Consider the following 18916-nt stretch of genomic DNA (forward strand, 5'->3'; position numbering starts at 1 on the left):
CCCCTAGCGGACACAGTGGTCATTACACCACATACCTTCCCCCTATGTTCAAACCTGTGGGGTTGAACACACAGCATAACCCCTGGCTCTCGAGACCGGGCACTCACCACACCTTGCCCCCTGGGTCGAGAGAACTGTCTCCATTTGTCATACGGCGTCATCTCTAGGTTAGCCCTCCCTCACTCCCAGCGGTCATAATACCGGTCATTGTCTTTGGCCCTCCAGTCACGGTTTGTCTGCGTCATCAGACACTGTTTAGTCACTACACTCTTATAGTGCGCTTCGTCACCTGACCTTTCTCTCACTGACCGGCTCTCCCGGTTGGTACAGTCATCAGTCTTAATCGGGCCTACTGTCTGGCCTAAGTCTGACCCATTCAGCGTCTCACAGGAACTACGGTCTTCCAACGTCATCCTGCCAGTCAAACTACCCCTTGCTGACACTCTTCGGCCATCTGCCATGTCACTTCTTGGAGGAACCGTTCGGGTCCTTACATCTTGGGTTGGAGATGGCCGCCACCTGGTATCCCGTATTTCTTCATTAATTCGCCGACGGTCCAGCCTCAACTGCTCAATTTCTTGCAGGTACTCCACGAGCATCCGAAAGTCTCTCAAGCTCTCCACGAAGCCAACCACCATGATGGGAACTCTATCCATTTCACTGGATACCTGGTCTTCATCATCAGGAGGGATCCTCACCCTCACCACACCGGAGATATTCACAAGGTCTTGCATTACCTTCCCGAACCTTCCAATGATTCTTCCAATCAGAGCTTTGGGTACCGGAACCACACCTTTCCGCAAACTCAGCCGATCCATAGCCTCCTTCGCTAACTCTAGGTGCCTTCATATTACTCTGCCTGACTAGCTGTTTGGCATGGAGACATTGTAAATGCATTTCTTTCAGGACAGCTACTCGGTTTGATGTATCTTCTCTGGCTGATATTACCACCAACTGCCGAGTCTCAGGTGCCCAGTGCACCTCACACGCTTTGACCGCCTCTTTGAAAGCCTCATGTACACCTTCCTCCACACAGGCTTCTTGCATGTCTTTGGGTACCTCAATCACAGACTGGAAGGTCGTGGTCTTGCTTTCTTCCTGGACTGAAGGTTCTAGCTTTACCACGGACACTTCCCTCACTACCGCTGACCCGACCGGGTGACTGTCTTCTTCAGTTCTTAACTCACCAACTTCACATGGTGTGATCACTTCATGACCCTTTGCCACGATGGCTACTGGCAGTTCTGTCTTATTATCACTCGCGCTCACCCGCGGTAAGTCTTCGCCCAACTTCTTCTCCCGCAGAAGACCTTTTACTACTCCTCTGAGTTCTTCCATCTCTTCCTTAAGGCTCTTGTTCACACTTTGCCAGGTGGACAAGTGACATCTGAGCTCCAAGACTTCTTTCTCGAGCCCCTCAACCCTGTGCTCGGCCATTTGTCTCAGGACTTTCTCTCTTTCGAGATGTTCTTCCACTGTCTCTTTCATCAACTGTATCTCATGGTCTTGTTCTTTTTTTGCCATCACGTGTCGCACCACTACTTCTTTAATTATATCTTCAAGGGGTACCACTGGGTCGGCCCTATCAGTCGAGTGAATCCTCCATTTACCATCCACCAATGTGTCTAGTCCAGACGTCTCATCTCCCAGCCCACCATCCGTCTTGTCATGAGACGTCAGGTCCGTCAGTTGGGCAGATGTACTTCTTCTTCTGGTCAGTTCTACCTCTGACCTGTCCACGTCAGGAGCCGTCACTGTCTCAGTGTCTACTGGCCCCACAGTTGAAACGTCTCCATCATCCGACAATACGTCATCAAACAAAACAAAGTCCCGGCCCCTCTCCAAGGCACAGACTAAGTCCCGTGGTATCCCGCCCCCTTGGCACGCACCACCTTTGGTCCCCTCGAACATTACTCTGTCTACTGCATAGTTCACCGTGACCCCATGTTTACAGCGAATCCTGACGTTTTTCTCGGTCAGAGAGAAAACGAGAGGAGTTCCTGTCAGAGTCACCTGACTCTCTGAGTCCAGCCGACCAGAGTCTCCTTCCCAGTGCAGCATCACAGTACACACCTGTGGCCCGTCATTATCCGGAAAATCCATGCCGCACTCCTCAAAACTCAGACACACTGCGGGTCTCCAGACATACCCACTGAGTCAACCAGTGCTGCCATTTCCTGAACCACCCCAATTTGGGTCACCGCCCCCTCCCGGGACTCCACCCCTTTTTTGGTTACCACCCCCTTCTGGGACTCCACCCCGATTTGGGCCGCCACCGCCTTTCGGGATTTCCCCATGTCAGTTATACCAGTCTTCTTAGACCACAATTCACACAACACAGTTTGTCTTTTTAGCGATACCACACAAGTTCTTGCTGGCACCACAACAGCGACTGCTGTCACCGATCACAGACACCACACCAGTTCCTTCTGGCGCTGCCACAGCTCCTGCTGCGCCAGCTCCTGCTGCGCCGTCTTCGTGGACCCGCCGATCCACCGGAAGCCGCTTGTCCCCTTCGTAATCCTGCCGAGTTACCGAAGCCGCTTGTCCCCTTCGTGACTCCCACTGAGCCACCTCAGGCTGATTTGAGAATAAAGAAAAAACACCACACAAAAAAAAAAAACTCACGTGTCCTGGCTGTGTGCTATTCAGGACGTACCGTCTCCGCCTGAGACTGTCCAACACACAGGGCACACCGGGTGCTATTCAGGGAGCCGACCCTCCTCCCAGGGTTTCCCAACACACCGGCCCCACCAGGTCCAGAGCTCAGCGGGTGCTATTCAGGAAATCCGTCTCCGCCTGAGACTGCCCAACACTCATGCCTCACCAGGTCCAAGGTCATACCACGTGCTCCAGGAAGACGATTCTTCTCCTAGAACCTCCCAACATTGACCCTCCAGGACCTTGCTCACTGAACCCTCCAGGAACACAGTCTTACTCACTGACCCAGGTCAGTACCACACGAACACCAGTCCGTTACCTGTGTTGGCCACACTGATCCTCGGATACCTTTTCTCCACAGAGGCACCCTATAGCAATAACCAGTCTCTTTCTCACTGAGCCCGGTCAATACAACACGGTTTTCACGACCGTCAACTGCTGGCCGCGCAGGTTCTCGGACCCCTCTACCGCAGATGTATCCTATAAGTCTTTTCCACTGAATCCAGTCAGCATATCACACGGCTTTCCATACCGTCAGCCCTCATGGCTCAGCGTTGCCCTTAGCAACAAGGCTACAATATTGCCCTTTGCAATTCTCCACCAAATGTGAGGTAGCGCTGTCATCTAAGTAGGGGATACTCGCTGAGCAGTCACAAAAAAAGCAGATCCGGCACGGGTTTTCCATAAAACCATAACTCCATGCGGTTTATTATGCAGCATAAACCGTGACCAATAACATAAAGTTCATATTACCAAAATAGCGTCCATTACAGAGCTTCCCTCTGTTAAGCCTGTGGTTACTCAATGTCCAGTACTCAGGCTCTTCAGCCTCAAAGTTATCTCACCCATCAGGGTTCTCTCACGGCTGTTCCTCCATGCTGCATGCATCCAATCCCTCCAGGGATCTAACAGGCACACTTCGCCATTACTCACAGCCACTTCACACGTGCCGTCAGGCAGGAAGCTCCATCTCAGCGGGACCTTTCACACTGGACCAACCAGGTCCCAGCATTCACCCCTTGTGACTCACCCTGGCCACATTATATCGTTCATAGCCACGCCCACTGGTCACATGACTCTGACCTCATCACAGGTCCTTCAGGCATTTTCACACTCTTTACAAAAGTGCTTTAAACACACCCCCTGGGTGGGTTTGTAGGTAACCAGGTCCGCCCATCTCTCTAGTTACCTGGAGACTTCTCCCTTACACGTAGAAATGACACCTCAGCAGTATCACTGCTGGTCAATACATACATCAGTTTCCATCTCAAGGCCACCCACCTTGAGCTACCTAACGGTCCTTCATGGTTCTGCCATACATTTTTTTTTCCTAGGACGTCCGCACAGCACCCCCTAGCGGACACAGTGGTCATTACACCACACTTTGCACTGTCGGACTGCAACTACTTTACAAATCTTTTGGGATCATCTTGTCCTTCTGAAGGGTGCTTTAGAGAAGCACTTCCACCTTCACTGATCACTCTATCCTGTTAATCAGTCTTTTGCCTGCACTGGCGACCCACCCTAGCCAGTGAGTAAGGGGCTAAGGAAGGGACTACCAGGGACCAGTTACCGTATATACTCGTGTATAAGCCGACCCATGTATAAGCCGACCCCCCTAATTTTGCCACAAAAAAACTGGGAAAACTTATTGACTTGTGTATAAGCCGAGGGTGGAATCCATAGACTATGCCCCCATATGCTGCCCCATAGACTATGCCCCCATATGCTGCCCTATAGATTATGCCCCCCATATGCTGCCCCATAGATTATGCCCCCCATATGCTGCCCCATAGACGATGCCCCCCATATGCTGCCCCATAGTTTATGCTCCCCATATGCTGCCCCATAGACTATGCCCTCATATGCTGCCCCATAGACTATGCCCCCATATGCTTCTCCATAGTTTATGCTCCCCATATGCTGCCCCACAGACTATGCCCCCATACGCTGCAACAATAAAATGCCATACTCACCTCTCCTGGGTCCATCGCCGCTGTCTGCCGCTTCTTGTGTCAGTGACTGTTCAGCCAGCAGAGGGGCGGCGTGCACTAACCACGTCATCATGCCGCCTGCTGCCTAAACATCACTGACAAATGATGCAGCAGAGACAGCGGTGAGCAGCGATGGACTGGGGGACAGGTGAATATCGCTATACTCACCCATCCTGCCGCGGTCTCTGCAGCCTCGCTTCTCCACTGTCTCCCTTCCTGTCTCCAGAGGTCACGTGGTACCTCTCATTACACTCATGAATATGCGCATATTCATGAGTGTAACGAGCGGCACCACGTGACCGCTGCAGACAGGAAAGGAGATCGTGGAGATGCTAGGCTGCAGAGACCGCGGCAGGACAGGTAAGTATGATCTCTGACACCCTTGCTCCCCCTCCCCCGCCGACCCCGAGGTATATGACCCGTGTATAAGCCAAGAGGGGGACTTTCAGCCCCAAAAAATGGGCTGAAAATCTCGGCTTATACACGAGTATATATGGTAAGTATCAGAATGGGAGAACTCGTATCTGTCTCCTGGAGGTGTCTGAAAGCACCGTATCTTAGACTTTGGCTACAAATAAAAGTCAGAATGGGACACAGAATACATTACAATTTACTGACTTCCCTGGTACAAGCTCCTGTTCCCCTTGAGCCACTGGTCTTTTTATTTGGGGTATGGTATGAGGAGACATGGGGACACTACTCTGGGATTTTTCTGCGGGAGACGCTATTTATGGCATGAAAGGTACTGGTGCTGCGGTGGATGGGAGGCTCATGTGTCTATGTGCCTCCCTTAGAATCTGGATTGATTTGGTGAATTTGATTATCCCATATGAATGTACGTTGTATCGAAACAGGGGATGCCCGGGTAAATTTGAAAAGATCTGGGAGAGGTGGAATTCCTCTTATCTTACTCTGTAGAGTGGAGGCATCACTTAAATAATTTATTGTGCGATATCAGGCTGCGACATAGTAGTTATTGTAGTTGTAGCTGTAGTTTAGAAAGTTAAATAGGCTTTATTTCTTGTGCAATAATATAAAGGCTTGTACAATTTAACTGACATTATCATTTTATGATAAGTGGCCTATTGCCCTTTGTATATATTTAATAGGCTGAGTACGTATCATCCCATATGTGATCGGGAATGCACATTTTGCTTTGCATTTAACAATATGTAGAAATGTGTATATTCTATACAGTGCTTATTACCATATGCAAGTATGTATGCTGTATATTCTGTTTGTGGGTCAATAAACAAATTAAAAAAGAAAATAAAAAAAAACATTACAATTACATTTTAAAATCACTAATCAATTACATTTTTCTCTAAACCTGGCATTACTGAATATACCTTTAAGACCACAGCTCTATACTAGCCCACTGCTTTATTTCCCCGTACCAGGGGATGAGAATGAATGTTGGCTTGGGAGATGCCAGCTCCTCTTATCCAATTTTCATTCTCCCCGTATCCTACCTTCTCTTTTCTTCCTCTCCCTTAACACCTGCCTTTCAATTTCACCCATTTTTTTTTTTTTTAGACAACAATATTTTTTTCTTTCGTTAAAATTCCAACAAAAGATTCTATGGACTGCGGCTAGTGTAGAGGACCTTATTACTTACAACAGTTAGCATGTTAAAGCCAGCTCTGCCCATCAGATTGCCCAGGTCATTCACGGCAGTGAACGGTGACACATGCGGAGAGAATCCTCCTTCTCTTTCAATCTCGGCCAGCTGCAATGAACAACGGAGCTCATATAGTGTTTCTCCTCCAAACATGGCCCCAATGAACACACCGTCATTCTTAAGTACACGATAAATCTGAAAGACATACATTTATATATTTGTTACTCTTGATTGGGGGGTCTATTTTTTGCGATGGTTTTGGAATATATTGGCTTTACATACAGCGACAAGTAATGCACCCTGGAACTGCCTTCATTAATTAGGCCCAATGGGCCAAAGTAGTAAATGCTGTGATTTCTCTCCAAATAGGTAATCATTCAGTCTGGAAAAATGGCTACATGGACAGCAGACAGACATTATACACTTGACTGAATGAGCCCTTACGGGCAACGAATTTCACCCTCATTCACTTCAATTAGGAGGTTCCCACTTGGAGCCAGTGCAATCAATCCAAAGGCTCTCGGTCAGTAGCAGATAGCGAAATCAAAGTATGCAGGACTGATCCAGGCTCGGGGTTTGAAGATTAAAACCATAACTTACTACATCATGTTAAAACACCCAAGATAGATAGCCCCCAAAAAATCTTTTGGGTTTCAAGCCATGTTTGGCTCTAAATCATAGACTGCCTTTAGCATTTTTATCTAGATGCAATAAGTTGTGATTTTTATCTTCACGGCGTAATACTGCATCATAATTTCCTACATTATATTGAAAAATAGTCTACAAACACATAGATCTTGTTGGGATCACATGTGTTCAGGAGACTTGCATGTCCTCCAAATACACAAGATGAATATACCGCAATGGGACTTTAATCCGTTTTCTCCATTTTAATAAATCAAAGTGGGGAGAAGCATGCTGGTATAATCCCAACCTATGAAGTCACACCATTTTTAGAAAAGTACTCTGACAAATATGCAACTTTTAAACACCCTTCAAAAATTGATCCCTTAGGCTTTAGAACAATAAGACAAAAATGAGTGATTAATAGTGATTGTTAGGTTTTTACTTTCGTTGCATTACTGATAGAGGATGCTTTTACAATGACAGATTTTAAACTAATGTCTACATTGGGAAGATCCTGTCTATTTAACTCATAGTTTTGCCTTTTTTTTTTTTTTAACTGCATGAAAATGGGAGATGTGAAAGTATCCCTTCTGTTATGAATGGGTCACTGAGGAGGAGAGCAAGCCCAAGCTATGCCACAGAAAACCAGAGAGGTTGGTAACTAAGTGGATTGCAGACCCCTGATCCTATCCACACAACTAGCAGTAGCCGTGGAGCGTGCCTACGATGATCCTAAACGCCTCGGCACAGCCGGACAGCTAACAGCCTAAAGCAAGAAAGGGGAAATCTAAACTGCCCCAGAACAGACTCCAAAGGAATAGATAGCCCCCAAACATATTGTCGGTGAGACAAGATGAAAACACAAACGCAGGTAGGAAAATAGACAGAGCAAATGATGGGGCCCAAACTAATTAGACAGGAAAGGAAAGGAAAGACACTGTCTGCAATCACGCAAAAAACCCTGCAAAAAGGTCCAACACGTCTGATGCAAAAAATACTGAAGTCGCACGACTTCGCCCACTATATCAGCACTCTGGAGATCCAAATATTCCAGCACATCTTCTTACTTAAAAATAGAATCTTTATTGAGAAATCTTCATTAAAAAATCCAAAAGCAGGATACAGGTTAAAAAAACCATGGTGAAGACAGGAATTTACGCGTTTCGACTCAGAGTCTTACTCATAATGACTACATACTAAAAATTCCCAACCATATATCCTGCGCTAGGAACCGAAGACAAATCAGTATGCACCTGACGAATTAACTCAATGTGAACCGCTAATAAACTCAAAGAATCATATGCTTGCAAAGAGTACCATCAAACCATCTATATATAAAGGCAACTAACCCAGTATATATTATAAACAGAATTGAAAACGCATGAGACCAAAAAAAAAAAAAAATTTTCAATATAAAAAACTTATATCATTTTTCAAATTTAAACCGCCAGGCGTTCTTGTCTGCAAACACAGAATCCATTTCGCCTCACATTTTCATAATTCATATGTTATATTACCTCCTCTGAATTTTAGATTTGGTTTATCAATAGCCATAACTTTTAAATTAGATACATCACCCCCATGCATCTCCAAAAAATGTCGAGATGCACCCGAGGGAATACGTGTAGTACGATTTTGAGCATCATAAATATGCTCCGATAAACGTTTACGGAGCGAACGTATGGTGTATCCCACGTACTGCAGACGGCATTGTTCGCAGCAAATGAGGTACACCAAATTATTACTACTGCAATTCATGAGAAAGTTTATATCATAGGTCTTATTTGTCTGAAAAGAAGAAAAATTTTTGGAATTAACCATATATTTGCAGGCGCCACATGTTTTATGGCCACGATATGAGCCCAATGTGGCAAGCCATGTAGATTAGGCTTCCCTATGAAAATTCCTATTAGACGAATGATCACTGGGTGAAAGATAGTTACCAATAGTAACGCCACGTTTTGATACAAATTTAACACGCTTTGAAAGAATTTTCTGTGTAGTGGGGTCAGTATTTAGAATGGGAAGGTACTTCTTTACAATTGCCACTATCTTGTTAAATTGATTACTGTATGTAGTAGAAAAAACTTTCAGGAACCGGAGAGATATCCAAATTCTGTGTGTGTGCGCTCTATCCCTTAAATAATCCTCCCTACTCCTCATATTAGTTTTTCTCTTGGCATTCTCCAATATTGATTTTTTATATCCTCTGCATAAAAAACGTTTATCAATAATTTGGCATTCAGCAGAATATAAAGCCTCTGTTGTACAGCAGCATTTAGCGCTAATATATTCTCCAGTAGGGATATTATTAATGATATGCTTCGGATGATTGCTTGCTGCATGTAAGAGGGAATTTCCACACACTGGTTTCCTATATAGACCGCAGCTGATATTTTTCTCATGGGAATTACCCGTGAGTTGAAGATCCAAAAAGGAAATAGTGTGTGGATTTTGTTCAAAGCTGAAAGTCATATTGCAGGGATTGTTATTGAGATATGCAATAAATGCACTCAATTTTGTCAAACCTCCAGATCACCAGGACATCATCAATATAACGTGTATAAATATAGATGCTATCCAAAAAGGATTTAAATCACTATATATAAACTGTTGTTCAAAAATAGACTAAGCAAATGATGGGGCCCAAACTAACTAGACAGGAAAGGAAAGACACTGTCTGCAATCACGCAAAAAACCCTGCAAAAAGGTCCAACACGTCTGATGCAAAAAATACTGAAGTCGCACGACTTCGCCCACTATATCAGTACTCTGGTATATTCTGAAAGCAGAGCAAAAAGAGGCCAATCTAATAAGGGACAAAAACAAACTGGCACAAACAGTAACATATGGACGGTGATTCAGCACAGCCCCAGCCGGAGCTGGCTGACCCACACAAAACCGAAATAGACAAAACCAGATCAAATGTAAACAGAATAGCAAATGAACACTTAGCTGAACATACAGGGACTGAGCTGGAAACTAAGACCTCAGGAAGCAGGAAGAAAATCACCAGCAGGGATAGAGGGAGTCGGCTGTCTTAAATCCAGTCAAAGACTCCAGATGTCCAATCGTCATCCTCATTATCAGGTGGCAGGCCTCTGTTAATTAGATGAGCTCCATTACCTCCAGTAACCACCAAAGGGAGCTCAGAAAGAGAACTCACAACCCCTCTGTCAATTTGACCAGCTCCACTACCTTCAGTAGTAACCAGAGGTAGGCCAGAAAGCGAATTCACAACACCCTTCATAAAAATAAAAAAAAATTTGAGTTCCTTGATCATCGTCACAAGTACATATTGTGAGTTTGTAAAGACAAATGTAGACATTGGTGTTTTCTAGAACAGCCTAATATTCATTTTTTGTTATTTTCTTTAAAGTAGTTAAAAATTATATCCATTTCTCCTCATGTTGTGAATTAGAAAACCGTGTGCAATGTTCCCAATGCATGGAAATAAAAACTAATATAAAGATTTTGTGATTACGGTAACTCATGTTTTTGAACACTGATGTACAGTGCCTTGCGAAAGTATTCGGCTCCCAGGAACTTTTCAAACTTTTCCCACAGATCATGCTTCAAACAAAGATACCAAATGTAAATTTTTGGTGAAGAATCAACAAGTGGAACACAATTGTGAAGTTGAACGAAATTTATTGGTTATTTAAAATTTTTGTGGAAAGTCAAAAGCTGAAAAGTGGGGCGTGCAATATTATTCATCCCCTTTAACTTAATACTTTGTCGCGCCACCTTTTGCTGCGATTACAGCTGCAAGTCACTTGGGGTATGTCTATTATCAGTTTTGTACATCGAGAGACTGAAATTCTTGCCCATTCTTCCTTGGCCAACAGCTCGAGCTCAGTGAGGTTTGATGGAGATCGTTTGTGAACAGCAGTTTTCAGCTCTTTCCACAGATTGTCGATTGGATTCAGGTCTGGACTTTGACTTGGCCATTCTAACACCTGGATACATTTATTTGTGAACCATTCCATTGTAGATTTTGCTTTATGTTTGGAATCATTGTCTTGTTGGAAGACAAATCTCCATCCCAGTCTCACGTCTTTTGCAGACTCCAACAGGTTTTCTTCAAGAATGGTCCTGTATTTGGCTCCATCCATCTTCCCATCAATTTTAACCATCTTCCCTGTCCCTGCTGAAGAAAAGCAGGCCCAAACCATGATGCTGCCACCACCATGTTTGACAGTGGGGATGGTGTGTTCAGGGTGATGAGCTGTGTTGCCTTTACGCCAAACATATCGTTTGGCATTGCTGCCAAAAGTTTGATTTTGGTTTCATGTGACCAGAGCATCTTCTTCCACATGTTTGGTGTGTCTCCCAGGTGGCTTGTTGCAAACTTTAAGCAACATTTTTTATGGATATCGTTGAGAAATGGCTTTCTTCTTACCACTCTTCCATAAAGGCCAGATTTGTGCAGTGTACGACTGATTGTTGTCCTATGGACAGACTGTCCCACCTCAGCTGTAGATCTCTGCAGTTCATCCAGAGTGATCATGGGCCTCTTGGCTGCATCTTTGATCAGTCTTCTCCTTGTTTGAAATAAAAGTTTAGAGGGACGGCCAGGTCTTGGTAGATTTGCAGTGGTATAATACGCCTTCCATTTCAATATGATCGCTTGCACAGTGCTCCTTGGGATGTTTAAAGTTTTGGAAATCATTTTGTATCCAAATCTGGCTTTAAACTTCTCCACAACAGTATCACGGACCTGCCTGTTGTGTTCCTTGGTCTTCATGATGCTCTCTGTGCTTCAAACAGAACCCTGAGACTATCACAGAGCAGGTGCATTTATACGGAGACTTGATTACACACAGGTGGATTATATTTATCATCATTAGTCATTTAGGACAACATTGGATCATTCAGAGATCCACAATGAACTTCTGGAGTGAGTTTGCAGCACTGAAAGTAAAGGGACCGAATAATATTGCACGCCCCACTTTTCAGTTTTTGACTTTCCACAAAAATTTAAAATAGCCAATAAATTTCGTTCAACTTCACAATTGTGTTCCACTTGTTGTTGATTCTTCACCAAAAATTTACATTTGGTATCTTTATGTTTGAAGCATGATATGTGGGAAAAGGTTGAAAAGTTCCAGGGGGCGGAATACTTTCGCAAGGCACTGTATATAGGTCTAACAAGAAGAATGCTAAAATTAGAACATGGGAACATGTATGTGACATCCTGGAGGCTGCAACAGAAGATGTTGTTGACCATCTAAGGACCATACCTAAACACTTCAAATTGTACCACTCGCGATCCATTAGGCCTCCATATCAAAAGGCATCGACCACATTCACTCAGAACTACGAGGTGGAAGCTTTAGCCGTCTTCTCACTCAGAGGGAATCCAGATGATCTGGACACAATGCACCCTACAACCACATGGCCTTAACGAGTCATTGAGTTTTGCTCTGCTTCTCAGACCGCCCCATAAGCTGGTTTGTTTGTTGTTCGGCATCATTTCATAGTTTTAAATGGTCTAAAATTGATATTTTAACATTTTACCCATTTGTCTTTATTTTATGTACCATATTCTGATACAACCAAGGTTCGGATCTGAGAATTATTATGATGGACTTAACAGGAATGTAAGTCCTACCGATTGCCTACACTATTTCTAGGATTTTCTCTCTGCCTACGGAACTATTAGAAAATATAACACTTTTGTGGTGACTTAAAATATAATTATTGCATTCTCTTTATGTTCTCTTAACATTGCCTTCCCTCGTAGTTGCAGTAAAGGAGGGGAAAAGTGGAAAACTCAATTTCTTTCGCTCTTTTCGCCATCCATCCTTTTATATACGGACAGTATCTAAGGTGTCCCATTCTTATAGGCAGAACTCATTGTGTAGATAGTGTGATTTAAGGTGCTTATTCTCTTTCTAATGGATGAGGATATATGTCTATAGATTCCACATTTGGTTATTATATGCCACCCCCCTCTGTCTCTATGTTGCCTGTAAGCATGGAGTATCATCTGCTTGCCCTTTTAGGTGAAAAGACACCCCTTAAAAACTCCTTAATCTAACACACATTTTACATTTCTTACCCATCATTAACACTATCACTCATCATCTAATATATACAAATCAATCATCATCCCATATATACTTATTTGCAGGAGTATTTTAAAAATATTTAGTATTTAATTTCACTACACATAGTATCATCTATTCTTCCAATCACCATAATATTAGAACCTTTTCTTTACTTCACAGTATCAACACAAACAGATTATATATTTTATTTATCACATTGCACAGTGTTATTTTTTCACATTTAATTCACACCATTTTTTATTCTGTATTATCTATATTTTTCTTATTTTTTCTACATTGCGTTAATTTTTTTAAATTTCTTTATATTGTTAATAGTTTGTTAACTTTTTATCCAGATGTATTCTCATAATCACCATTATAATAAAATAAAAATTACTATATTAAATTATTGGACATGTCTTTGTTTTCACTGATCATTCATATCATCATTATGCATTTATTCAATGGTCCTATGCTATTTATATACACTCTACTTTATTACCAGTTTTATATTAGGTTTACTGTAACACTATTTATTGCACCTTGCACTTTTATGTAATGTTATAACTTAATTAGGATTCCTTGTTCACGAACCATGGCGATTATGTATCGTTTTCTTTTGGGTGTACTATTGCCTGGTGTCGCCGACGGAGTCTTCCATGGCGTCGAGTGTCCGCATGACTGAGGCCCCGCTCATGTGACCAATGTGGGCGGCACAGTACGTCACTGTGGATGCCCCTTCTCCTACAAAACCTTCTTTGACGCTGGCCGTGGTGATGTTGGCACTCCATGCGCCTATCAACAGAGTCCTTTTAAACAACACAATATGTACGGCAATGTTTTAGATGATTGGACATATTTAAATATTTAAGGGGCATAGGGTTGCCATGATAACAGTCCCTCAAAAGAAAGCACATCCACAAAACGCACATCAGGGAAGTTGCACTATTGCTTGGCCAAGGTACAGTGTCTAGTCTTGACAAGGGCTGAACCATTGTCACAATTCATAGGATTCGTGGCAGCTCGGGTTCTGCTGATATTGAAATGCTTTTTTCCTTTTGGTCCAGCAAAAGTTAATGTCTGTTTCTTGCTGGCTGCTCTTTTAGGTTGGTCAGCTGATGTTGGTTGGTAACCACTCCCACTTTCCTTTAAATAGTCACATGAACCATCAGCTGATCGTCAGTAATAGAGTTACTTCTTTGCATACCAGCTAGGCGTTTTGGAGCTCCCCTGTTTTGGTGGTGTTGCTGCTGTGGGTGTGCAGATTCCTGGTGACGTACTCTCTGCTTCTTTGGCGCTTAGCAGCAGAGACGGAAACTGAGCATTTATCTCTTTTTTATGTCTGTCCCGTGTTTGTTACTTCCCGTGTTTTACCTTATGCAGTGGGGAAGCTTGCATGCTTGCCGGCCAGTGCACTAGCCAGGGTATATTGAAGTGACAATCAGGTACTAGGTATGTAACGGCAAGGGGTTGGGGGGGGGGCGCATAGGACATTGGGCTAGCTTTGGGACAGGCACAGATTGGTGTCAGGAGATGCCCTCTCCCTTACTAGAGTTGAGTGACTTTGGTCGGATCGGGTTTCGTGAAACCCGAATGAAACAAAATTTGAGTCGGATGAAACTGGTCCGACTAGGGCAAAAAAAAAGTCGGCGTTTCGTCCGAAACCCAACCCCAATGCAAGTCAATGGGAAATAAAAGTCGGCATTGAGCGGATGACATTCATCCACTCAATGCCGACTTTTATTCCCCATTGACTTGCATTGGGGTCGGGTTTCGGACGAAACGCCGACTCTTTTTTTGCCCTAGTCGGACCAATTTCATCAGACTCAAATTTTGTTTCATTCGGGTTTCACGAAACCCGATCCGACCAAAGTCGCTCAACTCTACTCCCTACCATTAAGGGCTTCCTCTCCCTTTTCCATCCCGTCATATTTGTATGCTTCGTTGTCCACCGGACATACTCGTGTCCGAGCGTGACAACTATGTTTTCCTTTGGGAGTTGATACTTTGGTCCTAATATCTTTGCTCTTGCACACAGCACTTTAGCGTACTAGTTTCCAATAAAAAAAAGTCTATCATGGTTCAATGCCTATGAATTAAACAGTATCTAGCTATGCCTTTATAATTTCTGTACGTTGCCAATCTGTGGTGCCCAGTTTTATTGGTTTCCAGCCACTACTACTCTATCCTACCATTTTAAATTCTGTTTGTAATTATTTAATAAAGAATTTTGCTTGTGTATTCAGTTCCGTGTGCGCCTCTCCTTTATATTCTCTCATTTGGATTATGGTCTTCTCTCTACTACAGTCCTGAATGTAGGTATAACGCTATACTGCTTACTGTCCATATAAGTATTTGGTATCATGCCAGGGGCTAATTTTTTTTATAAAAGCAAGCACCCCTAATTACCCAGACCCCTCCTAGTAATTATACAAAATACAGACATAATTGTATAGGCTATTTATGAAATGAAATGTAATTTAAAAACAAAAAAAGGTTGACGTTTCTGGTCAATTGCATAACTGGGAAAAAAAAAAACGTTGCACAAAAGTTTAAGCAATGTTGCTTAAACTTTTCAAGTAAGACATCCATTCAGAATTAAAAAAAAAAGAATCTCCATACCTCTTGAAATGCCCGAGGTAGATCATTCACCCAGTGTAAGCTGCAATAAACATAAAATAAAAAAAACTTTATTAAAAGAACAAATAAAAAAGTCAAATTCTAAGCTGTAATCTGTGTGTAAAGATTAAAAAGAAAGAAAATAGAACGTCTGAATGTAATACACACCATGCATCATAACCCCTTGATGGTCTATAAAAAAAACAGCACATGAATTACAAAACCCAATAGCAAAGTGGAGAAAAGGAGACCGCAAAAAGAGGCTGCGGCAAATGAGCCAGAAGAGCAAGGATGGTAGAAAAATGTCACCATGAAGACTGGAGGTGCTGGTTCAGGTAAAAAGAGATAGGGTCAAGACAAGAGCATTGTCTGGTTATAGAAGTATCTGACTACTTCAAGGGGCTACTATAAAAGGGAATCTGTCACCAGGTTTATGCCATCTAATCTGAGAACAGCATAATGTAAAAAGGCAGAAAACCTGATTTGTCACTTGCTGTAACTTTGGTAAAAATCACCGTTTCATTCATCAATAGAAGATTATCACTAGAAGTTTAGTAAACCTCCTGCCATGTAGTCCTCCATATTCATAAGCTTTGTATAATCCCATCCCCACCACTGATTGCCAGCTTTCTGCCTATGCACAGTGTACACGGAAATATGCCAATAAGTGGTGCAGGGTAGAGAAATATAGAGCTCAGCATTCAGAGAACTGGTAGATCTGCAGCAGATAAACAAAAAAGGTCACTGTTCAAGTGGTTTTAACAGTATTTTACAAACACTTTGGAAAATTTTTTTGCCTGAAGGGTGTTTTGCAGAGTTTTATTTGGACAGTTACTAGAGCATTTTCCATAATAATAATTTTTATTTATATAACGCCAACATATTATGCAGCACTATACAATTAAGCGGGGACATGTACAGACAATACATTCAATACAAGTTAAGACAATTTAAACAATGACATTAGGAATGAGGTGCCTGCTCGCAAGCTTACAATCTACAAGGAAATGGGGGGGGGGACACAGTAGGTGAAAAGTGCTTGTTATTTCAGGTCTGGCAATTATAATAAATAGGGATTTTCATATAAAGTTGCATGATCCGGTCATCAGCCCGTGTGTTTAAGTGCAATAGTCAAGTATCAAGTGCAGTTATCGTGTGCATGGAGGGTGTGGAGACAAATGAATAGTAGGGTGCAGATTCAGAATAATATTTGGAAGGAGAGAACAGGGCAAAGTTAGTTTACTGAGGAGTTGATGTGGTAGGCTCAATCTGATCGTCTGGGGAAGTGCATCCCAGAGAGCTGGCGCAGCACGAGAGAAGACTTGGAGACGGAGGTGCGAGATTCGGATTACGGGGATGTTAGTCTTAGGTCATTTGTAGAACGGAAGGCATGTGTAGGACGATAGACAGAGATGAGAGATGAGATATAAGGTGGTTTAGAACTGTGGAGAGCTTTGTGGGTGAGAGAGATGAGTTTATACTGAACCCTGTAGCGAATAGGTAGCCAGTGTAATGACTGGCACAAGATGGAGGCATCGGTGAAGCGGCTGGACAGAAATATGACACTGGCTGCAATCAAGATGGATTGGAGAGGAGAAAGTTTGGTAAGAGGGAGACTGATCAGAAGAGAGTTGCAGTAGTCCAGACAAGAATGAATAAGAGCGACAGAAAGAGTCTTATCAGTTTCAAAGGTGAGAAAAGGTTGGATTCTAGAGATGTTTTTAAGATGCATTTGACAAGAGCGAGTGAGTGATTGGATATAGGGAGTAAAGGAAAGTTTGTGTCGAATATGACCCCAAAGACTGCGGGCATGCTGCTTGGAAGTTACGGTTGAACCCTCCAGGGTTCTTTCGATGTTAGGTAGAGTGTGGTTAGTAGAGGGGAGAAACACAAGAAGTTTAGTTTTGGAGAGATTTAGTTTCAGATAGAGGGAGGACATGATGTTAGAGACTGCAGACCGACAATCCTTGGTATTTTGAATTAGGGTAGGGGTGATATCAGGGGAAGAAGTGTATAATTGGGTGTCATCAGCATAGAGATGATACTGGAACCCAAATCTGCTAATAGTTTGTCCAATAGGAACAGTGTATAGAGAGAAGAGGAGCGGGCCTAGGACTGAGCCCTGTGGGACCCCAATAGTAAGGGGACGAGGAGAGGAAGAGGAGCCGGCAAAAGATACAGTGAAGGAGCGGTCAGAGAGGTAAGAGGAGAACCAGGAGAGGGCTGTGTCCTTGAGGCCTATAGAGCGGAGCATAGTGAGGAGGAGCTGGTGATCCACAGTGTCAAATGCGGCAGAGAGATCCAGGAGAATCAGCAGGGAGCAATGACCTTTCGATTTAGCTGTTATTAGATCATTAGAGACTTTAGTGAGGGCAGTTTCAGTGGAGTGTAAATAGCGGAAACCAGATTGTAAGGGGTCGAGAAGAGAGTTATCCGAGAGATAGTGGATTAGACGAGAGTGGACCAAGTGTTCCAGGAGTTTAGAGATGAAGAAAAGTTAGAGACAGGTCTGTAGTTAGCAGTGCAGTTCTTGTCCAGGGATGGCTTTTTAAGTAAAGGGGTTATGATGGCATCTTTAAATGAGGAGTGAAATATACCTGAAGAAAGAAAGAGGTTAAATATTCCATCAAGAGACACTTTAAAGAAGTGATCAGCACTGAAGAAAACATCTCAAAAGACTGAATATATGAACAGCAAGTAGTTTTGCAATAAAAATAATAAAGACTCTTTCTAGAGTTTTTTCAAAACTTTGCGTGCACAAATCCTTAGAGTAAGCACCAGGTATTGGTATTCAATCAGCATCAAAGAAAGTATTTAGATAAATGAGCCGCAGCCAAACAAATCAGCATTACAGGCGTATGCTTGGGAAGGGTGGGGTGAAACTGGCTTGATAGCGCAGAAGTTGAGCCAGCTCAGGAGGGCCGCTATCAATGCAGTACTGTATTGTACTACAATAGACCGAGACAGGCAATGATCTGGGAATTTTTGGGTGCCGATTCTAGGCATAAGTAAATGTCTGACAGAGACGACATGAGCCACTAGAGAATCCGGAAACTCAGGAAAATTAAAGACCAATGGCCCAATTTATTAAAGTATTAAGGTGCACAATTCTGGCATAAACAATTTCCAATATTTTTGCTCAACCTTGGGGAGGAGACAAATTATTGCAACTTTCAGCATTTATACTCCAGTTTCAAGCAGCTATGCCAAAACTGGTGTATAGCGGAGGGATGAGGAATAACCTTGTCTGCCATTAAAATTCATGAAAAGTTATGCTACTTTATGGGCAAAGCCTACTCCAGTCACTGACTGGAGTACATTTCTGGCAACGGCACACACCA

At 43.1% G+C, this 18916-nt stretch overlaps 1 protein-coding gene across 4 annotated transcripts in view; it reads right to left on the reverse strand.

Annotated features, from left to right (window-relative positions):
* The window catches only part of NDUFAF5 (NADH:ubiquinone oxidoreductase complex assembly factor 5), a 65618-nt gene that overhangs the window by 11994 nt on the left and 34708 nt on the right, over positions 1 to 18916 (reverse strand). For 3 of the 4 annotated variants that reach the window (XM_073553814.1, XM_073553815.1, XM_073553812.1), the window contains exons 6-7: positions 15579 to 15618; positions 6274 to 6471 (exon numbers count right to left, since the gene is read on the reverse strand). In XM_073553814.1, coding sequence (XP_073409915.1) covers positions 6274 to 6471; positions 15579 to 15618 — 238 coding nt within the window. The remainder of the gene's footprint in view (positions 1 to 6273; positions 6472 to 15578; positions 15619 to 18916) is intronic. The other variant, XM_073553813.1, reaches the window with a different exon arrangement.

Source organism: Dendrobates tinctorius, unplaced genomic scaffold (genome assembly GCF_039654945.1).
Source record: "Dendrobates tinctorius isolate UK_male_01 unplaced genomic scaffold, ASM3965494v1 ptg000203l, whole genome shotgun sequence".
NCBI lineage: Eukaryota > Metazoa > Chordata > Amphibia > Anura > Dendrobatidae > Dendrobates > Dendrobates tinctorius.